The sequence below is a fragment of the Schistocerca cancellata genome, chromosome 1 (genome assembly GCF_023864275.1).
Source record: "Schistocerca cancellata isolate TAMUIC-IGC-003103 chromosome 1, iqSchCanc2.1, whole genome shotgun sequence".
Classification (NCBI taxonomy): domain Eukaryota; kingdom Metazoa; phylum Arthropoda; class Insecta; order Orthoptera; family Acrididae; genus Schistocerca; species Schistocerca cancellata.
In genome coordinates, this window is record NC_064626.1 from 681,800,447 (window position 1) to 681,815,486 (window position 15,040).

General features: G+C 39.4%; 1 protein-coding gene across 1 annotated transcript in view; it reads right to left on the reverse strand.

Moving 5' to 3' along the window:
• The window catches only part of LOC126094508 (myosin-I heavy chain), a 238,625-nt gene that overhangs the window by 148,460 nt on the left and 75,125 nt on the right, over positions 1–15,040 (reverse strand). Inside the window, exon 13 of the mRNA XM_049908960.1 lies at positions 12,849–13,009. Coding sequence (XP_049764917.1) covers positions 12,849–13,009 — 161 coding nt within the window. The remainder of the gene's footprint in view (positions 1–12,848; positions 13,010–15,040) is intronic.

Here is a 15,040-nt window from a genome sequence, read left to right on the forward strand (position 1 = left end):
GTTGGAGGGTGGTATGAACTGGAAGAGGCAGGGTTCAATGTTGGTATTAGATTGGCTTCGGTTGGAGGGATTGGTGGCAAAGAAGTATTTCCATTGCAGGGATCAGGAGAAGGAGAGTAGGTCTCTGACAAGACCGACATGGTTAAATTTGGATGTAGGGCTGAAGATGAGACCTTTGTGTAGGACAGAAACTTCTGTGAAGCTGAGGATTTTGGTGGAAAGGTTAACGACAATGTTCTGGGATTGTTTCAGCTCTGGGTTTAGTGGAATATTTGGGTATGTGGCAAGCTGGAAAGGTGAGCTTGGTAGCATCTGGGTGTTATGAGGGGTCGATGAGGAGGCCAACTGTGAGTAGGATAGGGGTTGGATAGCATTGCCCCATGGTAGCAACAGGATGTCAGCAGGCTGGATAACTTATGGAGGTGGTGTCTGTTATGCTCTTCCATTTGCTGGAGTGCAAGAGATTCAATTTTAGAGATGTGATGTACATAGTCGGGATTGCACAGTAGCAGTATCTTAGCAAAAGTGGTTTTGGGATGCCTGTTCTGTGGAGATGTGTTTCTGCAGTATCAGGTTTGTGAGAGACAGTGACTGGCGGAATATGAAAAGGTAAAAGTCACTGAGAAAGGAGGAGTGGGATGCGGGGAAAGTAATTATTCTGGTTAGGCCACTGGGAAGGATTCCATCTTGTAGGCAGCATTCAGGGAACACAATGAAAACCCAGTTTCACAATGTTGTCATCATCACAGCATCAAAATGTAGTTATTATTTAGAAAAATTAGCTCCTCCAACAACAAGACAAGAACTAATTGTAACATAGTTAAAATGAAACAGAATCATTGAATTCAGAAACAGGAAACACCATCAAAGGTACATAATAATAAGCTGTCCACAGAAAGTTCCCAAATTAGACACATTTAATACTTTTTTCCTGTCAGTTAGAGATAATCTGAGTTACAACACTTCCTTAAGGGATAAGCTACTGTTTCAAAGAAAAGCACTCCCAAACAAGTTTGATCAAATTCAAGTCCATTGTAACAATGGAAGGAGTAATGCTAACCACTTGAGTAATCAACAGACACATAACAATGTAGCTCTGTATGTGTCTTGCTTGGGGAACTGACACTGTTCGAGAGTTTGATGACTCTTATGTACAGGTACCTGTCAACTATTCAGTGCCTCAGCATACAGTGAGTGATTACTTTCACTCTTCCACTGTTTGTATTCCACCTGTCTTTACAGTATTCTATCAGTTACATTCTACATTTACCAAAGAAGTTTCAATTTGATTAACTCTTATATGAAGAGATCAGTCATAAAAATCTGATTTATCCATGAGTAGCCAGATATCCGCACATATGTCAAAACCAAGAAGAGAAATGGGAGAAGCCACAAGGTGGAAGGGTCAAGCTAAACACAGCTGACTGACAGCTGACAAGACACAGACTGCTATAAGCCCAAAGCCACCTAGGCAACAAAAAGATGCAAAGTCTTCATCACAACAATGTCAACAAGTCAAGAACAAAGAAAGAGAGAATCCAAAATGCAAACAGAGAGCAGAACCAAATGCCAAATGAGTTTGCTATCAAATACTGTGTCCTATAGCAATGATAACAACCAACAATATCACACACAGGTACAGAACTGACTGACCATTTGCTGGGCAGCCCTATTTACACCAGCCATAAGGAACACTACTGACCAGCGTAATTGTGTGCTGAAACATGTGGCCCTCATGCTACATGGGCACAGCACTGCGGCAATACTATGCCTTTAATGGCCATCTACACCTATTTCCTCAAGTAGGCATTTAACATCTGCAGAGCGTAACACCAGACTTCCCCCCCCCCCCCCCCCCCAAATAAAAAACAGGCACATACTAGTGGAAACAACCCAGGCAGTGCCATTGGGGTGAAATAGAGATACAAGCAAAGACCTGGTCTCTTCAACTGCCGTCAGTGGGAACGGAGGGTATCAGGTAGTGTCCACTGAGTTGTGGCGGCGGCGCTCAAACCCAATTGGTGTTTGGACCAAAGTAACTCGCTGCCTGTGGGTCTTGACTACTGTCGCCAGTGCCCTAGCCTCAGTGCTTGCACATGAGCAAGCCACACAACCGCACCAGACCCATAACACTGGGACAGACGGGTGGGGGGGATTCTCTGAAGGGGGCAGTATCAGAAGATGAAGTAAGGTCCATGGTTGCCACCTGTGGAGCAGCTCACACAGCATTAATTCTGTTAACATTCTGCAAGCCAAGCCCAAGTGTAGCTCTGGCCACAACTTTGTATTAAAAAGACCACACCCAAGTATAGGTTTGGCTGTAATTTTCTAGACGTGTGAGCCATCTTTCACTTGAAATCTGGACTCATTGCGTATTGAGAAGACGGTATGGACATCCTGCTACTTTCCCTGTCGCTGGTGCTGCCTTCTGCTGTCAATTACTAGAATTATTTAGAAAGAAACATCAGCCAATGTAATTAGGTTTTTTAGTTTGCTTGAATTCTGCTACAAATATGTCTTGTTCGTTTGGTGAGCAAGAAACTTTGGAAACTCAAGAGGAATAAATTGCTCAATAATTTGCCTTGCACTTTTTTTAGAAAGAGGATTATCCTTTCTGTCATCATTATCTTAAAATTTGTTATCTATCAAAGAACTATAGCAAATATGAAAAATAAATCTTGAAACTTGGTCTTTTTTTGCATGTATTACTCTTAAGATACACCACTTATGTATGTGCAAGTAAAACTCAAAATAATGGCTAAATGGCCAGTTTCCTAAGCCTTATATTCCTCTAAGCACCTTGTCTCTGACGTGTTGATAGGTGTGGTTTAATACACGATCAAAAACAGGGTGAAAGTCAATGTAGTGAAAGAGGATTTGACAACTCTTTTCATTTGCTGCTTGAAAGTCCGACGAGATATTCCACTTCACCATTTGAGGAAGAATGGATTGAAGAGATGTACATATGTTTTTCTTTGAAGGCAGATGAACTGTGGCCCATTATCAAAGGCCAATATGTGAGGCAGCCTTTGGTGTCCAAAACCTGGGCCAAGGAGATGTGGTGGACGTAAGGTGTACAACACGTTGGTACTTTGAGTAAGTTCCCACATCAATCCCAAAAACAGGCGTGCAAAATCAAGATGGATATGGTCCCAGAGCAGGTGAGGGTGGGGCGGGTGTAGGCCAAGGGTCAAAGATTGTTGAGGTGCCACCCAGAACTGGGTGCATGCAATGCAGCCACACACATTTCTTTTGATGTTGCTGATGATTCCTGGACAGTACAGATGTCAGTGAGGTAACAATGTCATGTCCCCAGTGCAGCATGCTCGATACAATTGGCACAGTTCCGCTGGGATGACCACCCAGTGCATGTCAGTCTCTCTGTCCACTGAAAGACATTATCTGCAACCAAGAGTCTATGAGAAATATGTTTCCAGGAACTGAGTTTGGCTATCAATTGGCAGGTGACATAAGCTGATCAGCCATCAGTCATGTGCCCCAAGGCATGGTCCCAGCACATGGAAGTGGTGGTGACATGAGCATTATGGGGAAATCGTCCAACAAATGTTTCTCCGAGCTATGTATGTGGAAGCAGAGGGCCTCCTGTTGGTAGAAATCAGGGTCCAGGTCTGTGGGTGGAAGTGACAACACATTGGCATTTGAGTGCTATGCTGTGGGCTTATACCAGATGGGATAATTGTATGTGATGAGGAATAACATTCAGTGCTTGAGGTGTTGGGCTGGCCACTCTGGGAGGCTGGAGCAAGGCTTAAGTTATATCACCAACGTAATTAGAGAGAACTTTGTCCTAAAAAGATAGACATCAGATTTTTTAATGGCAAACAATACTGCCAATGACTCCTTTTCAATGTGGGAATGGTTTCACTGTGCATGGATTAATGTCTTACAAGCATATGCTACAGGCTGTTCAGAGTCAATCCCATTCCTGTGCACCACGATTGCACTGATTTCAAAGGCAGATGCGTTGGACAGCACAGCCAAAGTTCAAGCAGGAGAGAGTGGCACGTGGAAATGTGCAGATTTCAGCAGGGTTTCAAATTGGGTAAAAGCTGGTGCACAGGGAGGGGTCCAGTTCTGATGCACATCCGTTTTACATGGCTTACTGAGGGGATGCCCACTGTGAGCCATGGGGGGAAGAGCTTGGAATAATAGTTGATTTTGCATAAAAATCCACATAATTCAGGAATTCACTTAACAGTGTAAGGAATCTATTGTGACAACATTTCAATCAGCAGGCCTGATTTCTTCTTCAGTGAGCAAATGAACACACATACAAGGGTGTAAGATGACAACCACTGAATGTAGCATAAATGAAAGTATACCCTCCAAATCCAAGATGACCCTCTATTGTTTAACAAGGGACTACAGAAAAACATGCATACACAGACTAGGTTTATGTTGAAAACTTACAAATGTTTACCTTATTACAGAGACCTGAAGGAGATAATAAAAGTACTAGTACACACAAAATAAAACCAGATAAAGGCCTTTCTTAGTCAGATACAAATGCCACTTAGTCCTCCTCACAGGAATGGTCCACAGACTCTGAAGTGTCACTGCCACTGCCATGGTTATGTTGCATTTCTTCCCACAGATCATCTTCACTCCCATCTAATGCATTTGTCGCACAGCACTTCTTAAAACAGTACACAAATGATACACTGGATAGGCACGTCCAAACAGTCAGTACCCATTCTGCAATTAGGCTTCATCAACTTCCCAGTAGTGGTCAGGATTCAACCACTGTGAAGTAATGAACTGCTGTACAGCTGCTTCAGATGGCCTTTAAATGGCTTATTCAACATCCCATTTAACACTTGCAGTTGTGAAGTCATGCCTTCCGGAGTGATGGTAATGTCTGCGTTTAATTTCAAGATTTCTGCTTTCGCTGCCAGTGTTAGATGCCAATTTTAAAGCATCAAGGATCAGTATCCCTTGATTCTTCATAAGAGTTCCTAGCCTCCTCCCCCAGACTGTATGGAATAATATATAACATGGCACCTTTCTCTTTAGTTGCTGAACTGGATGGCATGTTGAAGTAAACAGGAGTCTTGTCAGCATTTCTGATTTAACCTAAGAGGTAAGAATGTTCCTTTCTTGGTCTCATAGTATGTCACTGATACTTGAACAACTTCTCCAGATATGATGCTGAACAAGGGATATTCAATGTTGCAGCACAAGTACATTGCATCACATCATCATTGCATACCTCGTACAGCTGGCTTTAAAATGGATACCATGTTCCTGTGCCATCTGAAATGCTTTATTTCGTATCACATCATGGGAGATGCCCTTTCTTTTTTACGTTTTTTGTGCACAGACACCACTACTTCCACTTTAATATTTTTGAAATGTCCAACTGGTGGGCCGCTGAAAGCTTTCCTAGTTGGCTTCATATTTTTCAGATGTCATTAGTCCCTTTCCACTGCCGAACATTGGCTTCTGTAACTCCATACTTCCTCGAAGCTGCACAGCTGTTCGTTGCTTCTGCATGCCAAACAACCATAATTCTGACATTTGCTGCATAGTAACACCTGAAGCCTGTTGAATAATTGGATGCTGAGCCATGCTGTTCCAAACTACAATCTATTACGCATTTTAGTACACAGTTCAGAAATTGTATCTCTAAAGCCAATCAACAGCTGATAAAAAAATAGCCACAACATACACCTACTGCTATCATACAACAATGCTCAAAGCACATGCGTATGTTTTAGGTTAAAGCAGCGGGCATGGCAGAGAGTAGTTGCATTTTAATGGAAGCTCAAGGTTCTATTCAGTACATAGTTTTTGGAAAAGCCCTCATCTTGGATTCAGAAAAATACTCTTGGTGTATTATTTTGAACATATTAGGAAGTTCAGCATGGCCAATGGATTTGGGATTGTTTAATAAGGAGAACATAGACAGTAGGACCATTAGTCTCATTAAACAGGAAGGATGTCATGCACTGTGTCAATGCTGTGAACAATACATTGAATGAACTAGCCCAAAATACTTGTGGATAGGAGGTGAGGCAGAGCCTGATAGATTATACAGATGTTCAAACACAGCCTCTTCCGTAGCTTGCCCTGCTGCAATGGGAGGAGCAAATTGCTCCCTCCCATCATTTAGATGAGGAAGACAGAAATGCCAACTTGATGCTTTATCAGAAATGGTAAGATTGATATTCATCCAAAGACTCATACCTTTTTGATGAGCTCACCCAGTTGGAGCTTTATATTTTGTTGATATAATTGATAATTTTGTACACTTTGTTCAAATACAATGTGAACAGAAGAGGAGTACTGGTGAAAGTAAAGCTATCAGGGAGGGTCATAAGTTGTGCTTGGATAGCTGTGATTACAGCACATGCCATAATATGCAAAATCCCACATTCAAGTCCCAGTCTGTTACATAGTTTTCATTTGCCAGAAAGTTTCAAATCTGTGCACACTGCAATGCAGAGTGAATATTCATCTGGTGACAAATATACATCTTGAAATGACATTTTTCAATGAATAAAATACTCATATTGGAAAATAGTTATTTAAATGAGTATACATTGTTTCTCTTGAAATAAAGAAGGTGCAGACCAACAAACAGGCATACAAAAAAAGGTTCCTTTCCTATGTGCATGCCTCTTGCTCAATACATTCCTATTTCCTGTGCAGCTATGTACCCTCACATATATGAGTATGTCCCACTGAAACACAGCATTATACATTTTTGTGCCATGTTAGCAGGTGAGAAACCATGAGACCATTCACTTCTGCTGTTAGAATCACTCCACTGTGAAGTTGTTGAAAGATATAAAAAGGTTTCGTGCAGAAGTCATTCCTGTACTAAAAGAAAATTACCAAAACATAACATCTCCAGAATACAATTATAAAATTATTTTTTAAAAGATGCAGAAGTAAACATCTAATATGTCTGCTTCTTTATGTGTTCAGTGATTTTGATCTCTTAGTTATAGTTCTTAATAATATCATACTGACCCTTTATCCATGCCAACTATTCCATGATACTGATTGCTTGTAACATAAACATAACAGACATGAGAGAACTGCATGAGACAAAAACAATACCATATCAATGATAAAAACACAAATCCATACAATAAATTTATTTGTCCACCAAATTATGTTTCTTGAGCTTATTTCATTTTACCCTGAGGTTTAACTAATGTTAATTAATTTAATGTAAAAAGCATTTACTATATCTAAAATTTGTAAGCAACAAAATTTATTAATGGAAAATCTAGAATTGAATACAATATATTGAAGAAGATACATTAATGATCGCTAAATAGAAACAGTAGTGAACAGTTGAAAGACTTGTAAAAATGGCAGAAAATCACATATTTGAAAATCACATACTTTTCAGACAAAGTAATTTATCAGCACTAACAAAAGTACACACATATATGCTTAAATTCAAACATAACTACATCTGTCTCCTATATACAAGGGTTGTTCAAAAAGTAAAGTGACTTTTCAAATTGTACGGGCAACGTACATTCAATTATTGATTCTTTTTTTTTTGTTATGTTGGTGATCCTTTTTTTTTTGTTCTGTTTGTACATGTCCTGAATATATGTTCAGTTTCAAGTGTTCAGCATACTTCGTTTGTTTTTGACAAATAGAAAGGTTAGATGTGTTTTAGTGTGCAGAGTGATTTTCGATTACTACAAAAAATGGAGCAAAGAATTTGCATCAAGTTTAGTGTGAAAAATGTAATCAAGTGCTCTAAAACACTTGAAACGTTGACTGTGACATATGGTTAGTCTGCTCTAAGTAAAAAAACTGTTTACAAGTGGTTCAAGCTCTCTCCAAGATGACCGAGAAGATGTCCATGACAAACCTCGCTCTGGATGCACCAGCACATCAACAACAGACGATAATATCGAAGCTGCGAAGAAAATTGTTTTGGAAAATCATCGAACTACTGTAAGAGAAGTTGCTGAAGATGTTGGCATATCAGTTGTAAGTTTTTCTCACTGAATTTTTCAATTACCATGGTGTAGTGCATCAAAAATTATTGCCTCAAGGTCGTACGGTCAATAAGGAGTATTACCTTGACGTTATGCACCGCTTGTGAGAAGCAATTCACAAAAAAAACCTCTCAAATTGAGGAAAAACAATTCATGACTTTTGCATCACGACAATGCACCTGCTCATTCATCGTTGCTTGTGAGAGATTTTTTGGCCAAAAACAACACAACAATCATGCCTCAGCCACCATATTTACCAGATTCAGCTTCCTGGGACTTTTTCCTGTTCTCAAAACTGAAGAGACCTATGAAAGGATGAAGATTTTCGACGATTGAGGAAATAAAAACTGCATCACTGGAGATACTCAAGGCTGTACCAAAAAGTGGTAATGAGAAGTGCTTTGAGAATTGGAAGAAGCATTGACGAAGTGTATTGTATCTGAGGGGGATTACTTTGAAGCGGACAACATGAATATTGATGAATAAATAAGTACTTTTTCATAAAACTATAAAGTCACCTTACATTTTGAACACAGTACTGGGGCAAGCAATGATCTCACATGGGGCAGATTGTGGCAAAATGGAAGTGGCATCAAATAGAGAGAGGGGAAATGGAATAGAAAGAAAGAAACCAGGGGCAGGTGGGTGGAATGTTGTGAAAATATGAAATGAAGAAAAGGGAGAGGAGGTAAGTAGGGGAAACAGACTAACAGAGAATGAAACCTAATTGGGACAAAGGATATGTTGCACACAATTCCCATCTGCACAATTCAAAATGTTTGTTCTTAGTGGGGATGAGGAAGGGGGACTGGTATTGCTAAGGACACAGAAAAATGTCCCCAGAACACAAAGTTAAGAGAGAGGTATGGATTTTTATTTTATTTTATTTTTTACAGATAAAAATTATCTCCTTCAAGGCACTGTTGATTATGCTTAATACATTTATCCAGTTGGTGATTCCATTGTTGGAAAATTCTTTGTACTCATCTGCGATAATGACTAACAGCTCCTTTTTTATATTGACCACTTCTACGCCATCAAAAAATAGTACTTTCATGCCTCTTTTCAAATGCAGGGACAGGAACAACACATACACACACAGAGCTAGATGAGATGAGAAAGGTTTGGGGGGGAGATGGGGAGAGGGAAGGAGAGGACGAAGTGAGTCCAGCCATTCAAGGCAACAGTGGCACACTGACTAGGGGAGGCCACAATGTTGGGACACAGATTTACTTCAAACTTTGTACACCTTTAGCAGTCCATTAAAACAACAAAATGTGCAAGTACTAAGGTGCACTACTCTGGTAATTCCGAGAAAATCACAAAACAAGTTTTACCCGTCTATTATGTAACTGATATACCTGTGCATAGGAGCCAGATGTTAAGAGTTCATGATGGTCAAGTGGTTAGCATTCAAGTTTCGTAAGATGAATGTGTTTGAGGCAAAGTTTTGGCTCCCACTCAAAACTTCCTTTTTGTAGTCCAAGTGTAAATTCTGTGATATTCCATTAATTTGCACCTACATTATTCACTCTTGCTGTGTTAGCAAAGTCTCACTGCTACGCAGGTTAATTGCCAAATGGGGCATGCCTCTTTGTCTGCAGCTTGAAGCATCATGGTGCAATGTAGTTCTGGGTATCTTACCAGACTGTACATGTAAGGGATTTCGCAAACCATGATAGGAATACATTTTAAGGAAAACTCTATGCATTTCTTCATTTACTTGTCAATAGTTATAAATATGTTTGTTCTAATAATTAAATTTAATTTAAAATAGTAAATAGTCAAATCACATGAAATTCATTAAAACTTCATGCAAATACATGCGATGTTTTTAAAATTATATTACCTCTCAAATGTCAAATAAATTAAATAATGGGACCAGTGATGAAAAAATAAAGATTAAAAAATAAGTTTGAGTAGGAGTCAAACCATCACTTCATACATGTTCATCTTTTAAAGCTCAAACGCTAATTACCTGGCCACTATGAACTTTTAACTTTCAGCTCCATGCACAGATACATCAATTATATAATGGACATGTAAAACTTCTCTTGTGATTTTCTCAGAATTGCCAGAGCAGTGCACCTTACTGCTTGTACATTACGTCATTTTAATGGCTTAATAAAGATGAACAAAGTTTGAGGTAAATCTGTGACTCCAACATTGTGACCTTCCCTTGTGAGATGGCTACATGAGCAGGTGCATTGGCATGGTTAAAGAAACCAGTACCTCATCTGCCTTAAATTGGGTCTTCTTTGCAGCTTGTTGTTTGACAATCTTCTCAGAATATCCAAAGAGAAAACTTGGTTAATGACCTGATTTGTGGAACAAGCCCGGAATGCACTATTCCTTTCAGATTTTTTTAAGTGTGTGTGTGTGTGTGTGTGTGTGTGTGTGTGTGTGTGTGTGAGAGAGAGAGAGAGAGAGAGAGAGAGAGAGAGAGGGAGGGAGAGAGAGAATCATATTTATGTTAGATTTAACATGATAAACTTTTCATAAATGAAACAACAATGACTTTTTTCACTGACTTCATTGTTATTTGGTTTCAGTATCAAAACTGAACCATCATGACTAATATTTAGTAATAACGTTGGAAAAATTCTGAATCATTTCTGACTGTTCTTTCAACGGAAGGCATGCTTCTATTCAAGAATTTTTCCTGTTCAGTCAGAACCTGAATCTCAAATTTGACAGTGACCTTTCTTGTTCCCAAATCTTTCATACATATTTGCTGAACTGAGGTGCAAGGCAATTAGGTTAACCTCTCGATTTGCTCAATGGTCAGTTGTTGATCTTTATGCACAAACTTAAGAACTTTCTTGACATTTGCACTGGTTCATATACTTGATGGACATCCACAATGAGGTCTGTCATAATAAATGTGTCAAAACAAAAAGGTCACAATTTTTCAAACATAAAAATATTCATTTACTACAGTCTCCTCTCATACAGGACAGGATGAAAGGGAAAATGGAATGTTGGTACTATAAAAAATTGGAAAACCTGTGAACTTAGAAGTGATTGAGAGGGTAGCAGTCAAGTCAGAGATTAGTGAAAATATGTCATCAATTACCCAAACAGAGGAGACAAGTAAGTGCAGGAAAAATTATAAAAGGTAAAAAAAGAAGTAACTGGAGAAGATTGTCAGGGGCAAGGGAAAAAGGAAGAACATAATGAGAGAAATTACCATAAATGGAAGTCAGGTGGCTAGCAAAAAATGAGCAAATAATGTAGAACAAGTTCTCATCTGCTAAGTTCTGAGGAACTGTGAATAGGAAGGGAAATACACACAATACTAGTTGTAAAGTAAGCCCCTAAACATAACTATCACACTGCAGAGCATGCTCTGTAAAGGGTACAGCGAGTTCATATGTTCATAGTTAACTGGCAACTTGCTGTTAATATAAGAGGGTGGACATTGGTTCACATACAAATTTAAATGACTTGTTTGGTTAATATTTACTTATTTTAACAGATGAGGGCAGTGACTGCAACAAAACTGAAGAATAAACAAAAGATATATGAAAAAACTAGAAACCCGCCTCGATTGCGAAAAAAGCACCTAGTGTTAACCTCGGTTTCGGCGTAGATAACTACACCTTCTTCAGAACAATAAAACCCACAAGTGCCTAAGAAGACCTTTGTCAATGATTAAAAGACCACCATAGCTATACATTTATAAACGAAAAAAGGCAAACACAAACAGTACATGTATACAAAGTCTAAACCACTACTTAACTTAATGGTGTAACCCCCACCTCACACCGGCCTGTGTTCGATGGGCCATGACCCGCCATAAACTGCAACTTAGGCACTTGTGGGTTTTATTGTTCTGAAGAAGGTGTAGTTATCTACGCCGAAACCTAGGTTAACACTAGGTGCTTTTTTCGCAATCGGGGTGGGTTTCTAGTTTTTTAATATATTAACCAACGATTGCTGACGCACTGCGATGTTGAAGGTTCTTAAATAAACAAAAGCCCACAGAACTCAATGGAATCAACTATGTAAATGGTTTAGTTACTCGCTCATAACAAGCTTTCTTAATTTTTTCCCAATGATGCAATCAGTTATGCACTTTCAAAGACATATAGGGGTACAGTAAGTACAGACATATACTAATTCACACAGCTGTTATAGAATGGAAAACAGGAGGTTAAACTCTTCACACTGTCCCCTATGTTTTTTACGTATAAGATTTTAAAGACTGAAGCCGACCTATCGTTAAATACTATCTGTGCTAAATTTTCTCTTTTGTTTTCAGAAGGATTTAAAGAAAACGCACAGAAATCAAGCCTCACTTCAAACAATAGAGTTGTAAGTAGCAGAATGAATTAGTGCTGTCTCTCTCGGGTAGTGCTGCACATGAGATAAATGTGGCCTGCATTCTGTAATTTTAGTGAGAAACTGTGGACTTAAAAAACACCTTCAGAGCAAACTAGATGTTCCATGTAATAAAATATGAAATGTGATCTTATGTAGGAAATATGAGTGGATATCTAATGTAATACATGCTGCATAATGTCTTATTTGCCACAAAATACTTAGAACACAAAACAACAAATGAAACTCAGTGATCAACAATGGTGCTCTAGTTGCTGTTAGTGTATTACAGAATTGGATAACAGCAGATGCTGGCAACCACATTACTTGTGAAAATAACTTCTGCCTCAGGGATAGGAAATGAAGGACAAAATAATGCAATAGATCAATAAAGAAATACTATACTGAAGAAATCTAAAGGTACTACCTGCAAAAACACAGGGGAAATAAAATACAGAAGTGTCTCTCAAATTACTGTAGCTATTGCTGCCATACAACCTAAAGTGCCAAGAGTACTATACAATGGAAACTCACCTTTCACTTTCCTCTAATGCTTGCTGATTTTCCGCCATTTCTTGCTGTTGTTGCTGCTGCTGATCCACCTCCTCTTGACGCTGCCTTCGTTCCTCCTCTAAGCGTTCTCGTTTCCTCATTTCCTCCTCTACTCGGCGCATTTCACGCAAAGCAGCAGCAACCTAGTTCAATGAAACAATATGACTAACTTAATCTTATGAAACAGAGTTTCTTGGTTCACTCACCCCCTCTGATATTTGCTGGAAAGGCATATAAATAAATAGCTGATACCTGCTAACATCAGGAGAAAATACAGTACTGACTTTTGGCATTGACACTTAAACCCAAATAAATATCTGTTTCTGGTGCTGGGTTGGGTTGGGTTGTTGTGGTGGAGGAGACCAGACAGCGAGGTCATTGGTCTCATCGGATTAGGGAAGGACGGGGAAGGAAGTCAGCCATGTCCTTTCATAGAAACCATCCCAGCATTTGCCTGGAGCGATTTAGGGGAAACCTAAAACTGATGCTGTTATAGATGGAAGTACAAGTTACAAACAAGCTATATGAAGCCTCTGACATGTAAATTCTTCACAGAAGTAAAATCATGTTTCTCATCCCCCCATAACATTGCCTTATGTTGCAGAATGGTTTCACCTGTAAGTGCATGTCAGCTGGATAACTAGCTGTCATGGCATAAGAGTGCATCTTCAGTACATAAGAATGCTTATTCAGAAGACACCAGTCAGCATCTCTGGAAGTAGAAGCTGTGACACCTGAGAGCTCCAGCAAGGCTTTTGGAGCAGCTGACCACACAGGAAAGCCAGGGCAAATGAAGTCATAGTTTCTCAACAATTATTTCTGGCTGCCCCTGCTTGTGGCTTACAGGCCAGGAGTGCTGCAGTTTGAGAAACACTAGCCAGCCTGGCTCATATATATGCCACCAAACTTAGACCTACAGTCTTAATAGTGCTCAGTTGTACAAAGTTTGCCCATCAATACAGTCCACACCAGCTGCTAGTCACAAAAAGCAAACATCCACAAACATCAGACTTTGATGCTAATAGCTCCAGGCCTCTGCCTGAGCTGATTCTATATTGTAACATTACGTGTATTTAGGCAAGCTAACCAATCGTCTAGAAGGTAATGTGAATTTGTTTGCAAAGCTGTGCGACCTGAGGGCAGAGAGTGCATCATACCTGGGCGGACAGCCATGACCGCTACTGGTGAGCCACATGCATTAACAAAAGACAGAGATGAATTCTGTAATATATTGATGGAAAAATGTGAAGGAAATTTGTGAAGGCAGCATAGCAGTAGTCTCATTAGCTGGTGATGAATTTGATAATGTATCAGCAGAAGTGGGTGATTCATTGGTACAGGGAAGCAACGTTTATATTTTAGAGGCTGAAGTTGCAAAAACTGGGGCTACTGATTTAGATATCTCAGAGGAAGGAGTTTGTGGATTAATTTCTTTTGATGGCTTATGAGTAGATGTTGAGGGATGAATGTGAAACTAATGTGTTAGGTAGTGGATCAGAATGCAAAGTGTTAGACAATTCTGAGAGGAGAGAAAATGTTACGGAGACAGTGGTGGAATCATGATGTGGTACAGTGCAGTAACAGCAATTTGTGTAGCATATCAGAGGAGGTTGACAGTTATTGCTGGTGATGGTTCAAATGGCTCTAGGCACTATGGGACTTAACATCTGAGGTCATCTGCCCCTTATTGCTGGTGGTTTCTATAATGTATCGATGGACGTAATGTATGTTTTAAGTAATGAACCTTATGAGTTGTTAACGAGTGTTAATGGAGTTACCTGTGATAAAGTTTGTAGCGATTTGGCAGAAATAAGTGAGGTGTTGTGTAAGGGAGATGAAGTTTTAAGTTGCATGGTTAGTTGTGAGAATGTTGCAGCTACTGATATCATTACTTCAGAGGAAGGGGACAGTGAAACTAAGGATTCTGAGGACAATTTAAGGGCTACAGATGATTTAGAGGTGGTTCGGAGGAACATAGAATTGGATAAAGGGGAAAGTATTTGTTTAAGACATGACGTTAATACTGAGTGGCACGACAAGGAAGAAAGTCACTGCTCTATAAATGGTTGGAAATGGTATGGGAAAATTTTGAAGTCATTACTACCTCACTTGTGGGCACAGGAGAAATATAAAGAAGCAAGAGATCTTGAAAGGAGGAAAGACAAAATCAGGGC